The 16,842-nt window shown below is 35.0% G+C and overlaps 12 protein-coding genes across 12 annotated transcripts; 7 read left to right on the top strand and 5 right to left on the bottom strand.

Annotated features, from left to right (window-relative positions):
* Positions 1-40: 40 nt before the first annotated feature.
* Positions 41-547, bottom strand: BMR1_01G03285 (small subunit ribosomal protein S15e; the record flags this gene model as incomplete). The annotated part of the gene is made up of 3 exons (XM_012792268.2): positions 41-154; positions 284-465; positions 487-547. The coding sequence occupies 3 exons, from the start codon at positions 545-547 to the stop codon at positions 41-43; spliced, it is 357 nt and encodes a 118-aa protein (XP_012647722.2).
* BMR1_01G03280 (BMN1-20) lies at positions 1,499-3,106 on the top strand (the record flags this gene model as incomplete). Its single annotated transcript, XM_012792267.1, has 1 exon — positions 1,499-3,106. One exon carries the CDS (start codon positions 1,499-1,501, stop codon positions 3,104-3,106), a length of 1,608 nt encoding a protein of 535 aa, XP_012647721.1.
* On the top strand, positions 3,542-3,849 carry BMR1_01G03276 (uncharacterized protein; the record flags this gene model as incomplete). The annotated part of the gene is made up of 2 exons (XM_021482978.1): positions 3,542-3,605; positions 3,626-3,849. 2 exons carry the CDS (start codon positions 3,542-3,544, stop codon positions 3,847-3,849), a joined length of 288 nt encoding a protein of 95 aa, XP_021337559.1.
* Positions 3,850-3,964: 115 nt separating this feature from the next.
* BMR1_01G03275 (hypothetical protein) lies at positions 3,965-4,600 on the top strand (the record flags this gene model as incomplete). The annotated part of the gene is made up of 1 exon (XM_012792266.1): positions 3,965-4,600. One exon carries the CDS (start codon positions 3,965-3,967, stop codon positions 4,598-4,600), a length of 636 nt encoding a protein of 211 aa, XP_012647720.1.
* Positions 4,601-4,924: 324 nt separating this feature from the next.
* On the bottom strand, positions 4,925-6,592 carry BMR1_01G03270 (NOC4, UTP19, U3 small nucleolar RNA-associated protein 19; the record flags this gene model as incomplete). Its single annotated transcript, XM_012792265.1, has 1 exon — positions 4,925-6,592. The coding sequence occupies one exon, from the start codon at positions 6,590-6,592 to the stop codon at positions 4,925-4,927; it is 1,668 nt and encodes a 555-aa protein (XP_012647719.1).
* BMR1_01G03265 (conserved Plasmodium protein, unknown function) lies at positions 6,871-7,694 on the bottom strand (the record flags this gene model as incomplete). Its single annotated transcript, XM_021482977.1, has 5 exons — positions 6,871-6,941; positions 6,963-7,083; positions 7,106-7,181; positions 7,202-7,291; positions 7,312-7,694. 5 exons carry the CDS (start codon positions 7,692-7,694, stop codon positions 6,871-6,873), a joined length of 741 nt encoding a protein of 246 aa, XP_021337558.1.
* Positions 7,695-7,873: 179 nt separating this feature from the next.
* BMR1_01G03260 (conserved Plasmodium protein, unknown function) lies at positions 7,874-8,110 on the top strand (the record flags this gene model as incomplete). The annotated part of the gene is made up of 1 exon (XM_012792263.1): positions 7,874-8,110. One exon carries the CDS (start codon positions 7,874-7,876, stop codon positions 8,108-8,110), a length of 237 nt encoding a protein of 78 aa, XP_012647717.1.
* A 450-nt stretch (positions 8,111-8,560) lies between these two features.
* BMR1_01G03258 (hypothetical protein) lies at positions 8,561-8,767 on the top strand (the record flags this gene model as incomplete). The annotated part of the gene is made up of 1 exon (XM_021482975.1): positions 8,561-8,767. One exon carries the CDS (start codon positions 8,561-8,563, stop codon positions 8,765-8,767), a length of 207 nt encoding a protein of 68 aa, XP_021337557.1.
* A 759-nt stretch (positions 8,768-9,526) lies between these two features.
* On the top strand, positions 9,527-9,628 carry BMR1_01G03257 (hypothetical protein; the record flags this gene model as incomplete). Its single annotated transcript, XM_012792262.1, has 1 exon — positions 9,527-9,628. One exon carries the CDS (start codon positions 9,527-9,529, stop codon positions 9,626-9,628), a length of 102 nt encoding a protein of 33 aa, XP_012647716.1.
* Positions 9,629-9,915: 287 nt separating this feature from the next.
* BMR1_01G03255 (minichromosome maintenance protein 4 (cell division control protein)) lies at positions 9,916-12,649 on the top strand (the record flags this gene model as incomplete). The annotated part of the gene is made up of 3 exons (XM_012792261.1): positions 9,916-11,766; positions 11,787-11,887; positions 11,908-12,649. The coding sequence occupies 3 exons, from the start codon at positions 9,916-9,918 to the stop codon at positions 12,647-12,649; spliced, it is 2,694 nt and encodes an 897-aa protein (XP_012647715.1).
* Positions 13,088-14,343, bottom strand: BMR1_01G03250 (hypothetical protein; the record flags this gene model as incomplete). Its single annotated transcript, XM_012792260.1, has 2 exons — positions 13,088-13,889; positions 13,916-14,343. The coding sequence occupies 2 exons, from the start codon at positions 14,341-14,343 to the stop codon at positions 13,088-13,090; spliced, it is 1,230 nt and encodes a 409-aa protein (XP_012647714.1).
* A 727-nt stretch (positions 14,344-15,070) lies between these two features.
* Positions 15,071-16,795, bottom strand: BMR1_01G03245 (U4/U6.U5 tri-snRNP-associated protein 2; the record flags this gene model as incomplete). Its single annotated transcript, XM_012792259.1, has 3 exons — positions 15,071-15,928; positions 15,950-16,239; positions 16,558-16,795. 3 exons carry the CDS (start codon positions 16,793-16,795, stop codon positions 15,071-15,073), a joined length of 1,386 nt encoding a protein of 461 aa, XP_012647713.1.
* Between the last annotated feature and the right edge of the window lie 47 nt (positions 16,796-16,842).

The following is a 16,842-nucleotide window of genomic DNA, read 5'->3' as shown; positions in this document are numbered from 1 at the left end:
AAAATAATTAGGATTATAGTGTATTTGGCTTTTCAAATAATTACTTGAGCGGGATAAATCTGGAAGAGTGAGTAGCTCCAATCCCAGGCTTGCCGTGCTTAACTGGCTTGTAGGTGATGGAAAACTCTCCCAGATAGTATCCAATCATTTCAGGCTACGTTAAAGATTTAATAATATTTAAAGTTAATTATTTGATAATATAATAAATTATACACAATTAACATCACCAATTATGCTATAGATGATTTTTTTTGAAAAATTCATTAAAAAATATTACACTTACCTTAATTTCCACATTGATAAAGCTTTTGCCATTGTAGACAGCCACGATAGACCCTATCATTTCAGGAACAACGATCATATTTCTCAAATGGGTCTTTACCGGGGTTGGCTTTTCACCATAAGGGCAATTCTTCTTCGCCACCCTCAACTTCTTAAGCAATGTGATAGCCTGTCTGTTTACGCCTAAATGATACTAATGATTACCCTTCGATAACTTGCGTCTTTGACGTGCACGGAATAGCTGAGACAGAGTCTCAGTAGGCATATCAAGCAGCTTCTCCAAGTCATATCCTCGATACTTGAACGTTCTAAAGGTTCTCTTCCGTTGCTGATTAGCTGAATCGGCCTACGATAATTGTTTGACTTACCATTATTGGTAATTAACTGCCCCATAAACGGTCGCTTTTATACTAAATATTCATCGCCATCCATTAGATCGACTTATAACATTACTTTAGAAAACACCCTCATACATTACAAGAACCAATATACATCAGACACACTAAAAATCGCGGTCTTCAGCACTGCAAATTGTACTTTGCGACTACACATCACGCATCCAATTGTCAGATATAGTTACAAATCCAACATCTAGCCTAGTTAGTATATATAGGTTAATATCACATTATAGATTATCTTTGGATGATTGGTTATTATATAACATGTCGCTGAATGACGATTATTTTGCTAGATAATATAACTACCGGTGATTCTGAGGACCTACTTTAAAGAGAATAATTAACATATCTACCAGAATCAGTTCCAATTTATGTATTTTAAAGCTAATCACTACTCGAAAACTACGGTGAAAATGGAAAAACAAGTGGAAGCTGTATGTCGTGGAAAGTCACTAGATTTTATGTGGGCAAATTTAATAATTCTAAATACTATGTTTTTGATGTTAAAAAGCGAAAAACACACTTTAATGCACATTTTAACATCATCTGTATAATATATATATCAGCGTTGAAATCATATGGCAAAGGTAATAAAGCGTTACATTTTGAGCGAATAAAGGCACATATGCAAACGTATGAAGCCTTGTATATTTGTGGAATTATATTATGCTAGTAATTTGTGATTAATAATGGCAATATTTATATACAAATATTCGAGCGTTCTATTATATGCATGCACATAATTAATCACAAACTCTCATATCATGGGGCGGTTTCGCCCATCATAAACATTACTGTTAGCACTCTGGTAGATTAGCATGGTGAATCTCTCGATACCTGGGCTACTGTTGCTTTCCGCATATTCCTTAAATTCTGCAAGTGCGGGGGATGTATATGAGATATCTTCTGGTAATCCACCCGACATAGAGCCAACATCTACTTCTCTAGAAACAAATGTAGTTACCAACTATATTCCAGAACCCAATGCGGATTCAGAATCTGTACATGTTGAAATCCAGGAACATGATAACATCAATCCACAAGACGCTTGCGATAGTGAGCCGCTCGAACAAATGGATTCTGATACCAGGGTGTTGCCCGAAAGTTTGGATGAGGGGGTACCACACCAATTCTCTAGATTAGGGCACCACTCAGACATGGCATCTGATATAAATGATGAAGAACCATCATTTAAAATCGGCGAGAATGACATAATTCAACCACCCTGGGAAGATACAGCTCCATACCATTCAATAGATGATGAAGAGCTTGACAACTTAATGAGACTAACGGCGCAAGAAACAAGTGACGATCATGAAGAAGGGAATGGCAAACTCAATACGAATAAAAGTGAGAAGACTGAAAGAAAATCGCATGATACTCAGACACCGCAAGAAATATATGAAGAGCTTGACAACTTACTGAGACTAACGGCACAAGAAATATATGAAGAGCGTAAAGAAGGGCATGGCAAACCCAATACGAATAAAAGTGAGAAGGCTGAAAGAAAATCGCATGATACTCAGACAACGCAAGAAATATGTGAAGAGTGTGAAGAAGGGCATGACAAAATCAATAAGAATAAAAGTGGAAATGCTGGAATAAAATCGTATGATACTCAGACACCGCAGGAAACAAGTGACGCTCATGAAGAAGGGCATGACGAAATCAATACGAATAAAAGTGAGAAGGCTGAAAGAAAATCGCATGATACTCAGACAACGCAAGAAATATGTGAAGAGTGTGAAGAAGGGCATGACAAAATCAATAAGAATAAAAGTGGAAATGCTGGAATAAAATCGTATGATACTCAGACACCGCAGGAAACAAGTGACGCTCATGAAGAAGAGCATGGCAATCTCAATAAGAATAAAAGTGGGAAGGCTGGAATAAAATCGCATAATACTCAGACACCGCTGAAAAAAAAAGACTTTTGTAAAGAAGGGTGTCATGGTTGCAATAATAAGCCCGAGGATAATGAAAGAGACCCGTCGTCGCCTGATGATGATGGTGGCTGCGAATGCGGCATGACGAATCACTTTGTCTTTGACTACAAGACAACACTCTTGTTAAAGAGCCTCAAGACTGAAACATCCACTCATTATTACATTGCCATGGCTGCAATTTTTACTATTTCATTATTCCCATGCATGTTTAAGGCTTTCCGTGCGATAATATCCCATAAGCTTCGTAAAAATGGCTCCAACGCTAAATTGGCACTCTCTATGTTCCTATCCTTTATATTTTCACTTATAATATTAACCCTGGATTACGGATTAATGTTACTGGCGATGACATTTAATGTGGGTTACTTCTTCGCAATAATCATTGGATCTTCACTTAGCTACACTATGTTTGGATTGCTATTCGATTCCCCTTGTGACTGTGGCGGGAAAAAAGCCATTCTCAGTGATTGTTGTGGTTGACCGATAAATTGCGCTTAAGGATATCTAATTTGACAATTCATTAAGTTTTCAACAAGCTGTGGCCCGTTCCGTTGCTGTAACAAGCCAAATAATTGAGGATTTGTTTAAAGATGTTAATGTTTACAAGTATGGTTTTGCCACGTGTAATTTTTCATGTAATTCGATTTTAATTCATATATTGTAGATTAGTTATTAAAACTTTATCAACACATTTATTTACCTTCATCTTAGCAATACAATTTATGAATTAGGCCACAACAGTGCATTGTTATCACCAAATTGTCATGGAATCTTTTACATACATAATAATGATCAATTGGAAATGGTATAAAATGAATTAATTTTCATCTTTTCGTGTGAATCTGATAAATTTCCACAAATTTTACCAACTTAACAAAAAATTGCAATCACCACTATACCCACCCTACACTGGTGATGACTAATACTTACCTATCCATTAAATTATCTGATAATATCCCTAAAACAATAACCTGCAAAGGTATATTGACTAAGATTTAGATATACTATTGTCCATATCGCAGTACCAATCCATGCCAGAAAAGATTGATATTCATGGGCACAAACTAACTGTCAGGCATATACCCCTGAACAGGCCTATATATAAGCTATTCGAGTCCAAAAATTTACAAGACGAACCGAAAGGATGTAAAATAGATGATTTAAGCAGTTGCTTCATGGGCACAATATACGTTGATCTTATTGCACCGGCACAGCAGCTTTAGTCATTACCTTTTATTCTCCACAATACTAATAATTTACACCCCATGACAATTGCCATTATTTATGTATAATTTACATAAAAATATTGTAATATTACGTATATGATATGGTATAATAATGCCTAAGTCTAACCTATGGAAGCCATTGCTCATAACGTTGAGTTCATTCTTATATGGCTTATTTCTTATCACTCTTGGCCTGATTGAACTATTCAACCGCAAAATAAGCCCATTGTTCACTGTCACAACTCTTTGGTTCGGCTTCCTATCCATTCTCGCAGCCGCTGGTGCGCAAATAGGCCTGTTTTCCAAGGACTACCTAACCATCACAAGTTCTGTCGTACTTATCACGCTGGAGAATCTGTTCATATTCATTACCTCCATCATATCACTGTTCGACGTAATCTACAACTATCGCTTTTACATGAGACACAGAGCACACTATGTATTTGTTGCACTTGAAAAGTACAGGTGGTTTGGCATTTTAGTATTTGCGATCATATCCTTCTTATCATTATCCTGTATTTTGTATATGTGGACTTTCTATGAAACGATGGAGGATGAAGATGTTGCTACGTTACTGGGCCACCCCTTCAACATGACGTCGGATTTTTGGCATTATCCCACGGCAAGATCCGCAGTTTCCAAGCTGTTTACACCCAGGAAGCCTATGCGCCAGTCATCCTGCAATTTTCCTACAACTCACAGTGTGGATAGGGTTGATAATATATCCAGCCCCTTGGAAGCCGTATAATCTAAATTCTACAATTAATTTACGATAGCAGGTTAATTAACTCTCAGTCATACTCATATATTAGACAAATTATATTCTGTTCTAATCGGCAAATTCCACTGTTTACTGATGTCATTGTATATATGAACTGATTATGAAAAGGACACGCATTATATAGCAAGTTAACATAAATATGAGGTATAATAACCGACATTCAAAATTAACACTTTTGTACTGTAATTTATCACACGCCACTTATGTTTACACAATAAATACTGTGGATTTACTAAAAATTTAAGTTTTGCAATTAAAGTTACAAAAAAATAATCTATTCTTCCTTATACTTCAGCTAAAATTACTGATTTTACCAACTTCACCAACCCTCTTGATATACATACTCCTCCTTTTGTTGACCCTCTTAACCCCCCTATCAAATTTACCACCCTTACCACCTTTACCGATCTTTACTCCCATGTCAAGGGTGTTTATCTCAGTCATGAGTGCCTTTCTCAACGAGAACAGGGGGTCACAAAAAAGGAACGGATTGAAGAGCTTTTTTGGCAACTTATCCACCACAAAACTCTCGGCCAATGTTGCTACATTCTTATCTACATGTCGAGACAAAAGATCTAGTTCCCAGAGACAAGGTATGGGTTTAAAGTCATCCAACCCATCAGTTATCAGGCACTCACAAAGATCATTTGGTATTACATGGGTGACGCTGTAGTTATTTGAAAAGGGGGAATCTATCGATTCTCCCTTTTCCGTATCATTATAGCGAAGCTGTACCAATTTAGCTATGTGTGGTTGGGTATGGACAAGTGGTCTGCAACTGTCAATGTGTCGGTGGAAAAGAGAATACGCAAGAGCGAGGAGCGATATTGCGAGGTGGGAAGGTGCCAAACAAGCAAGTTGGACTAATTTCTTCACAAATTTTATCGCATAGATTCCGGGAATCATCCCACTTGACACACATTCCCTTATTAATTGTAGTATTTTCCCATGAAACCCATTAGCCATACACTCAACATGCAGTAGTTTTGTTGTTACATCATATAACCTGGAGTAGAACCCCTTTGCCTCATATAAATTACTCTCCTCCACAGAAATATTCCCACTAGTTGCAATATAGAAAAGTGAAATTAGTGACAACACATTACATTCAACATCATCAATGATATAAAATGATGAAAGTAGTGTATCTGCAATAACGAATGGGTTGGTTAAATAGGGCAATACTGCTTCAGGCAAATGTTTGAGTATCATTTTAATCATGTCTTGTGATAAATCAATTCGGTCTGATCGCTGGAATATAAGAACCCAACAATCCTGGTAAACTTTTCTGTAAATAATTACTTTCTTCCTATCACTAACATCCATATCATTTATACTAGCCGATTTCTCACGAAATCTCTTGGATTTAAGGGTTGGTAGGGGTAGTTTCATCATTATTGCAAGTATTTGGTGGTAAACGTTCGAAAATGAAATATTACAATCAATCCATAAATCTCGTTTATCCTTGAGATACAACCGGATATTTCGTACTATAGCTATTAAATACTTTGAATCCATGTTACTGATCGCCTCAATTGTCAATTCAAGTACTTCATTTGGAATGCTATAAAATAATATAATATGCGATAAGACTTTAACAATATCCCCGGGAGGATCTGATGGTAAAATAAGATCTTCCTGCTTGGCCATCCGTATCAATTGTAGGATTATCCAAGTTTGAAAGCCATAACTGGCCGAAAAAAATTCCTTTAGTAATTTATCAATCAACTTGTTAGTCTGAAACCGCAAATTATCACTATCATCATCGTAACATTTAGCGTAACTGTCTGATTGTAATAATTTATGAAAAGTATAAACCACTTTACTTTTAAACTTTGCGATATATAATCTGTCAATTTCAGCTGTAATTTCATTTGCTAGTGGATTATTCGAAAAATCAATTGGATTTGATGAATACAACCCGTCAGATTGACATACATCGCTCATACATTCCACCATAATACATACCTAGTGTCCTTAACATGGGCACTATTATATTGTGTGAAGATTTTTTTTTGAATGAATTAAAAATAATCACAACATATAAACATAGCCATTAGCACAAATTACACATTCAACATGTCACTTCTAGACGATTACTAGTTCCTACGCAAAGTCATTTTACTTATCACATATTGCAACAATCGTGTTATATATAGCATCGATGTACATTATGTAATATAGTTAAATGCAAATTATTATATAACAAAAATTAATATGCGATAACTCTACATAAATTATTTGTCGAAATTCTGTGGGAAAACAACGTCAATCTGAACTCCATCCTCGAGATCTAACATGCCGTCACCTAGATAATTAGAAGGTATACCAAAGACCGTAGTCCTACTCACAATTTCATCATCCAATTTAATCTTAATTAGACTCCACAATGATTCGTCTAATCCATAATCCCTACCAAGTTTTTTAGCCAATTCATCACAAATATCATCCTAAGTTATGTAATTACTATGCCTTTTGAAGTTCCACTCTTTCCAATTTTGGATCCCTTACTACTTTACCAAATTGATCCATCAACACGATTTTTACACTGGATAAGGGCAAAATTACTTGATGGGCCATTTTTTATCTACAAAATTTTGTAACAGAGTCGTCGGTACAGCTTCCTTCTCACTTTCGCTCCCAATTCTATCAACCAATCTAAATAAAAATTTTTTTACTCGAACAAATTGTCTACATGTTGCAGGTTTTGTTTAAATGCCTTTTGATCCATAATAAGCCTCTTTTTTTTCAAATTTTCAGATTCTTCCCAATCGGAATCATCGTCATTTTCACTGTAATCACTACTAGATGTTTTCTTATAGTCCTTTCGTTTAGTTTTATCGGATACTGTTTGTTTGACTTCTACTTTTCTATCCGAATGTATTGAATTTATAATTTCTGTAAATTCCAATAATCTATTCGCCCTATTAGGGGTGCTAGCGGCATAATTGGATCTAGTTTCACCTTTAAAGCCTATGACAATGTCACTGTTTGAGTCAAAAGTAGCAACATCGCCAATAGATTCAACACACTCAACATCTTCCGAAAATATATCATCCATCATACAACTTAGATTATTTTTTTATTTAGCTATTATAGCTAATGTCATTTAGGTTTTAAACATTTTCATTTTCCTACTGTTTATGTTGAAAAAAATCCATCAAATTGATCGCAAAAATTAGCCAATATAGCTATGCATTGTGCATGTAGGGTAGAAGGTAACTACTGTGTGGATCCGAAATGAGTTTTTGGGGGTATGGCTTCAATCATCGCAGTAATAGACGACAAAGGACATTACAATTTGGTTTGTTTCAACTGATTGCCATGTTTGTCTCCCCCTCAATAATAGTTTACTGCTTTGCAAATCCTACCGTCACCAAATGGTTCGCTAGTGAAATAATCCCTGTTTACGTGCCGCCACAAAGCGATCCAAATATCATATACAAGATATACCACAAGAAAAATGATGAAAATTAGCCGTTAGAATTCGGAAAGTACTTCCAAAACACAACTAACCATTTTAAGTTTTACAATAAAACATATTGTACCATAAATGATCTCATTTTATAGATTTAATAATTATTATCATAGAAGACAATCAGTTTGGTTTAGTTTATGGCTTAAATTGTATAAAATACATCAAACTTCTACATAAATAATAATTATTTACTAAGACAATGGTGTTAATTAGTTTTGAGATTATGCTCGAGTGACAATCAGTGTTACACATCCGGAGAGTATATCATAGTTTATATGTATATAAGTATAAATTTAATTTACTCAAGTAAAAATTTAAAATATGCAGTCATCACTTGTGATAATTGTAAATTGAACATAGACATTTAAAATGAAATATTAAGTATCAGATGTTCTCAATAACATTGCTCTACGAGTGATTATATCGTTTTTTGTTTAGTTTAAATAATTATGTTTATTATGGGATCCGTAATTCACTCTTCACCGAAGTTTTTATTGATTATATCCCTTGATAATAGTCCAGATCCCATGTATAAGGTTATATGGACGACCTTAGGCTCTGTACTATTTTTAATGGCCCAAACACTAATGTTAACAATTCTAGCTAACATTTTAAATCTATATGATCAAATATATAGAGAAAATAGCATTGAATAATCGTTATCATTGTAATTTCCATTCTCCACACTAATAATCATTTAATGCCATTTTTATATGTTTCTAAAGAGTATTTAAATTTTAAATATTAAAACTAAAGATTATACAAATACATATATCTCATTAGATCATTATATACAATATATATATCTCATTGGAATGATTTAAATATAGCATATAATAGTTTATAAACATACCCACTAGTTATACAAATGTAGTATATGGCAGAATGGGAAATGACATCGTTTAAATCCATAGATTAACGATTGTACGACATAATGCCATGCATTTTTAATTATATTGTTAATAGTTTAAAATGATATAAAGTGATAAAATTTTATCGGCAACACTATAATACATTAACTAGAAAATTATAATGATATATCGCAATTACATTCTCTAAACAATAAATTATGTTTTGAGAATAAATATATATTATGGATCTCATAGATTAATTACTAAATTATAGTTAATAATATATACATACGATGATATTAATCATATATAAACTTTAGGAATATAAATGCTAGTTTCAGTCTACCAACAGAATTACAGTTGATATTAAATATAAGCAATAAAATACAACTTTGGGCGCTAAACATTATTTTAGCGACTAACAATGCTATATAACACTACCCCAAAAGACACGGTACTATAAGATACCGAACAAAGAATTGAGTTAAGTTATCATGATATAAAAATTACTCACACATAAATACTTTTGAACTGTTATTCGTAGAGTAGTAAAGTGAAAAAAGTATGGAACACAATTACTGCAATTACCAATCACAACATAATCCACGCATCAACACATGCACATATATGGTAATATATAAATATTTGAATAATAACACAAAATAATTAATAAATGCCATTCATTCGAGTTAAAATGTCGATAATATTAATATACAATAATTGCAACTAAAACCATTGGATTTAACAATGAAATGATAGACGTCACTTTCGCATACGATACAATTGCCATAGTTTGGCACACATAAATATAGAATTGCAGAGATAAGCAACACTCACGACATATAATATCATATCACTATCCATAACGGTTAATGATATGAGCAACTCAAGAAACAACACTGGCGCAACTAAACCAAACTAATGCCCCCCATTCAGATTTAGATCTTGTAAGAATGTCCAACAATCGCAGTTCAAATACCTTGCATAATAATTCCCAGGACAATTTCTCGAACGACACACAAAATACTCCAAATGGTACCCCGTTAAATAGCAACAATATACCAATCCCCTTCCAGTCCTCTACCAACACTGGTTCCCAATCAAATCGCAACAACACTCAGGATGGAAGGACTCTCGCCTTTGATGGACACTCAATGCGTAGGAGATCTAGCATTAATGAAACCCCCGTGAGGCAATTCAGAAATGTTGATGATCAGGTAGATCAGGGATCAATTTCCATGCGTAGAAGAAGAGTGTTGAATGAGAGTATTGATACTCAACATGACACTCAATATACGCAGTATGGTAAGACTCCTATGGTGATAAGAAGAATTCGGGCAGCTAGGGGAGATATAGGCGATATGGGCAGGGAATTCTTGATGCAGGATTTTGAAATTGAGCGGCTTCCATACATTGTGGACGAGGAAATTGATCAAGTTTACGAGCGATTTACCAACTTCTTTTACGATTTTAATCCTTTAAATTATCCAGACATATTGACTGATCTTGATAATGAAATAATTATCAACTCCAGCACAAATGAAATCCAAGAGCTCAGCTACTATGCTAAGAAACTATTAAAGATAGTGGAAATGACCAGTGAAAAGACTTTCCCAGTAGATCTAGCCCATATTGCACTATTTGACCGCAAGCTATACCATTTGATAGTAAATTACCCTGCAGATTGCATCTGTGAGATCGATAAAATCGTGAGAAAGTGTTTTGAAAAACTGACGACACTGGTCTTTAATATTACCGAATCCGCCATCATACCTAGGATTGTGTTGTACAATAAACCCGAATTTGACACATCCAGACTATTGGGACCCAAGGACATTGAGACCCTGGTGTCTCTTAAGGGCATTGTGGTACGTTTTTCAAATGTAATTCCCGAAATGACGATGGCGGCTTTCCGCTGTAATGGATACAAGCAAAGTGGATTAAATCGCGTCACATGCAACAACGAAATATATGAGCACGTCATTCAAGGCGATGTGATAGAGCCCATGCTATGCAAAAATTGTGGCTCAAGAAATTCATTCGAACTAGTGCATAATATGTGCTGTTTCACTAGCAAGCAATTAATCAAGTTGATTGAATTACCGGAGGTGCTAGGTAAAGGCCAGTTTCCAGCTTCAATATCGTTGTATGCCTATGATGAATGCATTGACGCGGCTAAACCAGGTGACAGGGTTGAAATCACTGGAATTTTTCGTGCATCAGGTGTGAGAATGAATCCCAGAATGCGCAACTTATCTACAATCTTCAAGACATTTATTAACGTGCTACACATTAGGAAAATTGACAAAAATTCTGTTAAGGTTCCCCAAATGGGAATATTTGATTCGACAGAGGAGGGTAAAGCAGAACATCTTCATTTGTCTCCTGAACTAATATCTCAAATACTTAATCTGTCAAGGGACAAAAACATATACGAGAAATTAATAAAGTCATTCGCCCCTTCCATATATGGAAGGGACGATGTAAAGATGGGTTTACTTTGCCAATTATTTGGGGGATCTAAAAATGATAACACGAGGAGCGATATACACATATTGTTATGTGGAGATCCATCGACGGCTAAAAGTCAGTTCCTTCAGTATGTACATAAATTGTCGCTTAGAGGAATTTATACATCGGGAAAAGGGAGCAGCCAAGTAGGTTTAACGGCATATGTTGGTAAAGATCCCGAGACGCGCGAATATATATTGGAATCTGGCGCTGTTGTATTGTCTGACCGTGGAATATGTTGTATTGACGAATTTGACAAGATGAATGAATCGGCACGCACTGTTTTACATGAAGTGAGTAATTCTTTATCTAGGTTATGGAACAACAGACGGTCACTATTGCCAAAGCCGGAATAGTTGCAACGTTAAATGCTAGAACCGCAATTCTTGCGTCAGCCAATCCAATTAATTCAAGGTAAATACTAAATTATTTAGGTATGATCGTCGCAAAGCTGTGGTTGAGAATATCAATTTACCCCCATCTCTATTTAGTCGATTTGATTTGATATACTTGATAATCGACACTGCAAATGAGATTGAGGATAGGGCGTTGGCTTTATCCATTTGCTCCAATTTTTCGGACACCCAAGATGTTGCTCCTATAGATCCTCACCTCTTTGCATCATACATTAGCTACGCCCGTGCAAATTGCAACCCCAAACTTACTCCTAATGCCAAGGAGATCATTATATCTGAATACCTCCGTTTACGTTCAAATGACTCAGTCCATACACTCTTCAACGGATCAACGTTATCTAACAAGGCACCTTCGGCGAGTACTAGGCAATTGGAGGCTCTGATTAGGCTGTCACAGGCGGTGGCCAAGATGCGATTGTCCCATACGGTGGAAGTTGGGGATGTACAAGAGGCCACTAGGCTAATGAAGGTAGCAACATTTGCCAGCCTTATAGACCCTTCAAGCGGAAAGATAGACTTTGATCAGTTGCACATAGGTCAGACTTTGGTTAATATGGATAGGATGAGGGAGGTCAAGAGTGTTATACTTAAGGGTATAGATGTGGAGCCCAGTAATAAGGATGAGTTATATAAAGTTTGCCAGGCAAATCTACCCAAATGGTTTGATTATAAACTATTTGATGATGCTCTTTTTGATTTAGAATCATCTCTTTCCATTACAGTGCTTCAAAATGGTGATGTGAAACGCACAATATTTTGACATTAAGTCGATTATAAACTTTTACAAATCATTTAGATGGCTTTATTATATCAAATCATGATTATTGTTAATTAAAAATACATCCAAAATAGTCAATTTGATCCCCCACCAAAAGACTCTTTATAATTATTAAACGACTTAATTATTGTCGTTTTACAAAATAACCAAGACTCCAATTTAAATAAATAATCACGTTTTGTGACTTGAAATAAAGGCTAAAAAATTCTAAAGCACTAACCACTAGTCAATTCATCGCTAAAAACTAGTCCTTACTATCGTTATGTATATGTAGATTCAATTCAAATTGTTGTATAGTTTACAAGTCATAATTTTATTACAACGCAGTTATTTAGAAATATTTACATCAAAATATTATGTTTTACAAATTGCGCGATTCGCTATAACTCCAAAACGTAGCCGAATGCTTATTTCAAATGACTACTTTCGTTCAATGATAATTCTCCTGATAGGGGAGGGTTGCCGCTCCTTACGATGCCTCCGACGACTATCCCTATCTCTACTTCTTGACCTTCTCTTGTATCTGCTGCCGCTTCCACTTCTATCTCTCTTTTCCCGACTTCTCCTATGCCTACTCCTACTTCTGGACCTGCTGCGGCGGGATCTATATCTTGATTCTATGTTGTTATCCCTAACCCTGCTTCTACCCCTATGATCATCACTATCCCAATAGCTATCATTTTCTCTATAGGCAGAATCTCGATGTGAGTCCCTGTACCTGCTGGAATGGACTATGGACTTCCGTTCAAGTTCAATGGGTTCCACTAACGACTCTGGTCTATCTATGGGAGCCGATCTTCTCCTAGGAGACATTGACCTATTTACTACTGGCGATTTTGATGGTCTTATATTCAACCTTTTGACGCCCAATTTGGCAGACGCTGTGCAAGTGAGTTTTATATAATCATTGCGTTTGGGCATTGTCTTATAACTAGCGACTAGTGGTCGCAAAAGTTTGAATATATCAAATTGAAACCAGGGAAATATGCCCATGGCGGATTTGAAATCTCCCGCATCAATTAACTGTTGTTGTACCCTTTCAAATTCAGCATCAGAATTACTAATTTCGTTTGATTTGGTTGGCAAGGGAACATTTGCGATATTACACATTTTTTCTAATAAAAATCCAGGTACCCGTCCATTAATATGCAGATCAGTTATATTAGCTAATCTACTGTAGACTTCATCATCCAATTCATGTACCTTTATGCGATTATTAAACCTACGTTATATAAGACTTTCACTTACAATTGTGGCAGACTATCAAGTGCTATCTTTGCCGCAGCTGCTGAGGAATATTGAATGAGGGCAAGACCTAAAAATTTGCCTGATACGGGATGTTCAAATAGATATAAATAGGAAATTTGACCCAAAGTTGTCGCTGTTTGGTAAATTTGCGATTGGGTAACATACCAATCTAAGTTGCATAAGAGTAAATAAGAATTAATGTTTGGGTTCTCCGCATACTTTGGCGGCTTAGCGCTCATATGCGAGCTTATCTCTACATAATTCCCAAAAGCACTCTTATTTTCAGAGTGTTCTGATGTTTCAGGAGTGTCGTTTACTAGGAAGGTGATTCCATCGTCAGATGAGTCGGTTTCTATCTCATTCCCCTCATCCTCCACCGCACGACTTATGTCGTCCAGACCCTCGTATAAATCGAAATCCTCATTCATCTCACTGCCCCACCACACTATATTATCTCATTGTATTAGTCAACTACTTTTGCCCTGCCCATAATCACAATCAATTTACCGCCAAAAGCACCCTATATAATATTTATTAATTTATTAATCAATTGTGTTTGTTAAGCATTAGACTAACTCTCACATTTTAAACAGTAACTAGATATAATTGTCACTTGCATTACCTTTTATCACAGATCATTGATTATTTATTTGTGAATTTTATTTAAATTTTATAAAAAATAATAATTTATAAATATTTTATTATATAATTAATCTATGTGTTGATCATTCACTCCACACCACGATATTTTATAACCATCAATAGTTCTTTTTATTTTATCCTTATGAGCTATATTCGTGATAATTAATCACTTACGGGATAATATATACCGTTTCTTGATATGATTCTAACATCATCTAGTGGATATCATTCGTCACTCTTACTGAAGTTTATTATTCGTATTAATTAACTATTATAATCTTTTATACAATTAAATAATAGGCTAACAATCGAAATTTATAGTCTTAATTAATAATAAGACAATCAACGGTCAATTTATAATTTAATAAAAATAAAAAACAAACATATGCGTCATATAATCCACCTATTATATATTAATCTAATTAATTATTAACAATTACTCCAAGGTTAAAATAATATAACATTTTTCAGTGCTGGCCTAAAACTTTGGGCCAGAATAATTGTTAACGATAATTATTCATCAACAAGCTGGTAAATCTGTACATAGGCCTCAGACAGTGTTACAAGTTGGGCTAGTACTGGGGTCACTAGCAGATCCTCCACTTCATACCAATCCCCTGTAGGTTGGTGGCAAACGTAAACTTTATAACTCCCATTTTCAGGTTGGCCTACATGTGTAATTGATGCCACTAAATTGTACTTTGTCAAGGGGTTAAGTTGTACGGCATCTGGATGAAGACAACTGGACATGTTGAGGCTTTTTAGGGGAAATGTTACTATTGTTGAATTTTTTTCCACAAAAAAATTGTTTTTATAGAACCTTTTCACAATGATAATTAGGTATTCCGGCAATCTCCAAATGCTATAGGTACAAAATTTACCCACCTCTGTTTCATTAGGAGTATTGCCATCAAATTTGTAAAAAAGATCGTATATGGGAATTTGACTAATGGCATTTGCATCGTTAAATACCGACATTTGAGGGATTTCCAGGGTCAATAGCTTGAATGGCGTCTTCTTTTGCTCCATTTCATCTCCTACATGTTCAGTGATAAACAATTCTCCTTGGAAACAATCTGTTACGATTGAACTATTAGTTCCCTTCCTTTTAAGTTTGGAGTGTATCCAAACAAATAACCACTGCAAGAATACTGCTGGATCGCTTTGATTGCCAATCCTGTATTTGCCCTTTGAAGCCAACCCTATTGATTGTAAAAATTCGTGCGGAGATACTATCCCCTTGAAGTTATTAGGATTATATATCTTACGAATCAATTCTGATAGTGTCTCAACCACCCTATCAGGCTTTGATAGCTTGCCTGTGTCAAAAGTTAACATTTTATCCCGTAAAGGTTTTACACAACATAAAATCTACATGATTGTGAAATTTACTTGAATGATTACGTTAAAACAATCAGTCTTATTCAGATTATTTAACCCGATAACTCCTGGTATAAAATCAGTTCCATCCAAAGCTTTTCCATATATCGCCTTTGTGCTTTTCTCTTCGACATCTTCATTGGTATAGGTTGGGTTAAGGAAGTATTTAATGTCATTGAGAGAATTATCTTGGACTAAATAATTTTCTGGTAAACAATAAACTTGTGAATCTTTTAAGTTTATATATAAATAGTGTCCCTCCTCCAATGCATGTATGTTACAATAGGTGTTGGGGCCTCGGCCTGCATTAACGACATATTAATAAATAAAATAATGGATTGTTTTATTAATTATATAAACAATATTAAAAATACATATACTTAATGCCAGATCGAATTATTTTGCAACTTAATTCAATAAAATGTATTATATAGCATAAGAGTTATACGACGTATGTATGTTGCATACCAAATTAAGTTTAATGGATAAACTGCAGTATTACGATAGAATAATCACAATAGTAGACATTTAGATACAATTTACATGCCATTTAGCAAAAGCAAGACGGTTACAAAGTAAAATTTTGCAATTTGGTAATAAATATAATTCGATGGACTAACCCTGATAATATTTGCCACAGACAAGACAGGCATAAATATTGTTGGTAGATAGTGATACAGAACATATTTTTTCAAAGTCAAAATCCAGTACGTGTCGATTAATTGTCCCCAAATAAGGGCAATCTCTCCTTTTGGTAGATTCATACCTTTTAGTAACTAAATCCGCCCTTTTAGTCTTCCTATATTCATCACTAACAGTGATACTGGTATGGGCATCATCGCTTCCCCTCTTAATCATTGCATCAACCAGTATTATATAGTGCTAACTCTGCTACACCCAATGAT

Source organism: Babesia microti, chromosome I (genome assembly GCF_000691945.2).
Source record: "Babesia microti strain RI chromosome I, complete genome".
In the NCBI taxonomy this organism is placed as follows: Eukaryota; Apicomplexa; class Aconoidasida; order Piroplasmida; family Babesiidae; genus Babesia; species Babesia microti.
Note: the sequence above shows the minus strand (reverse complement) of the source record. Positions and strands in the feature narration are given on the sequence as shown.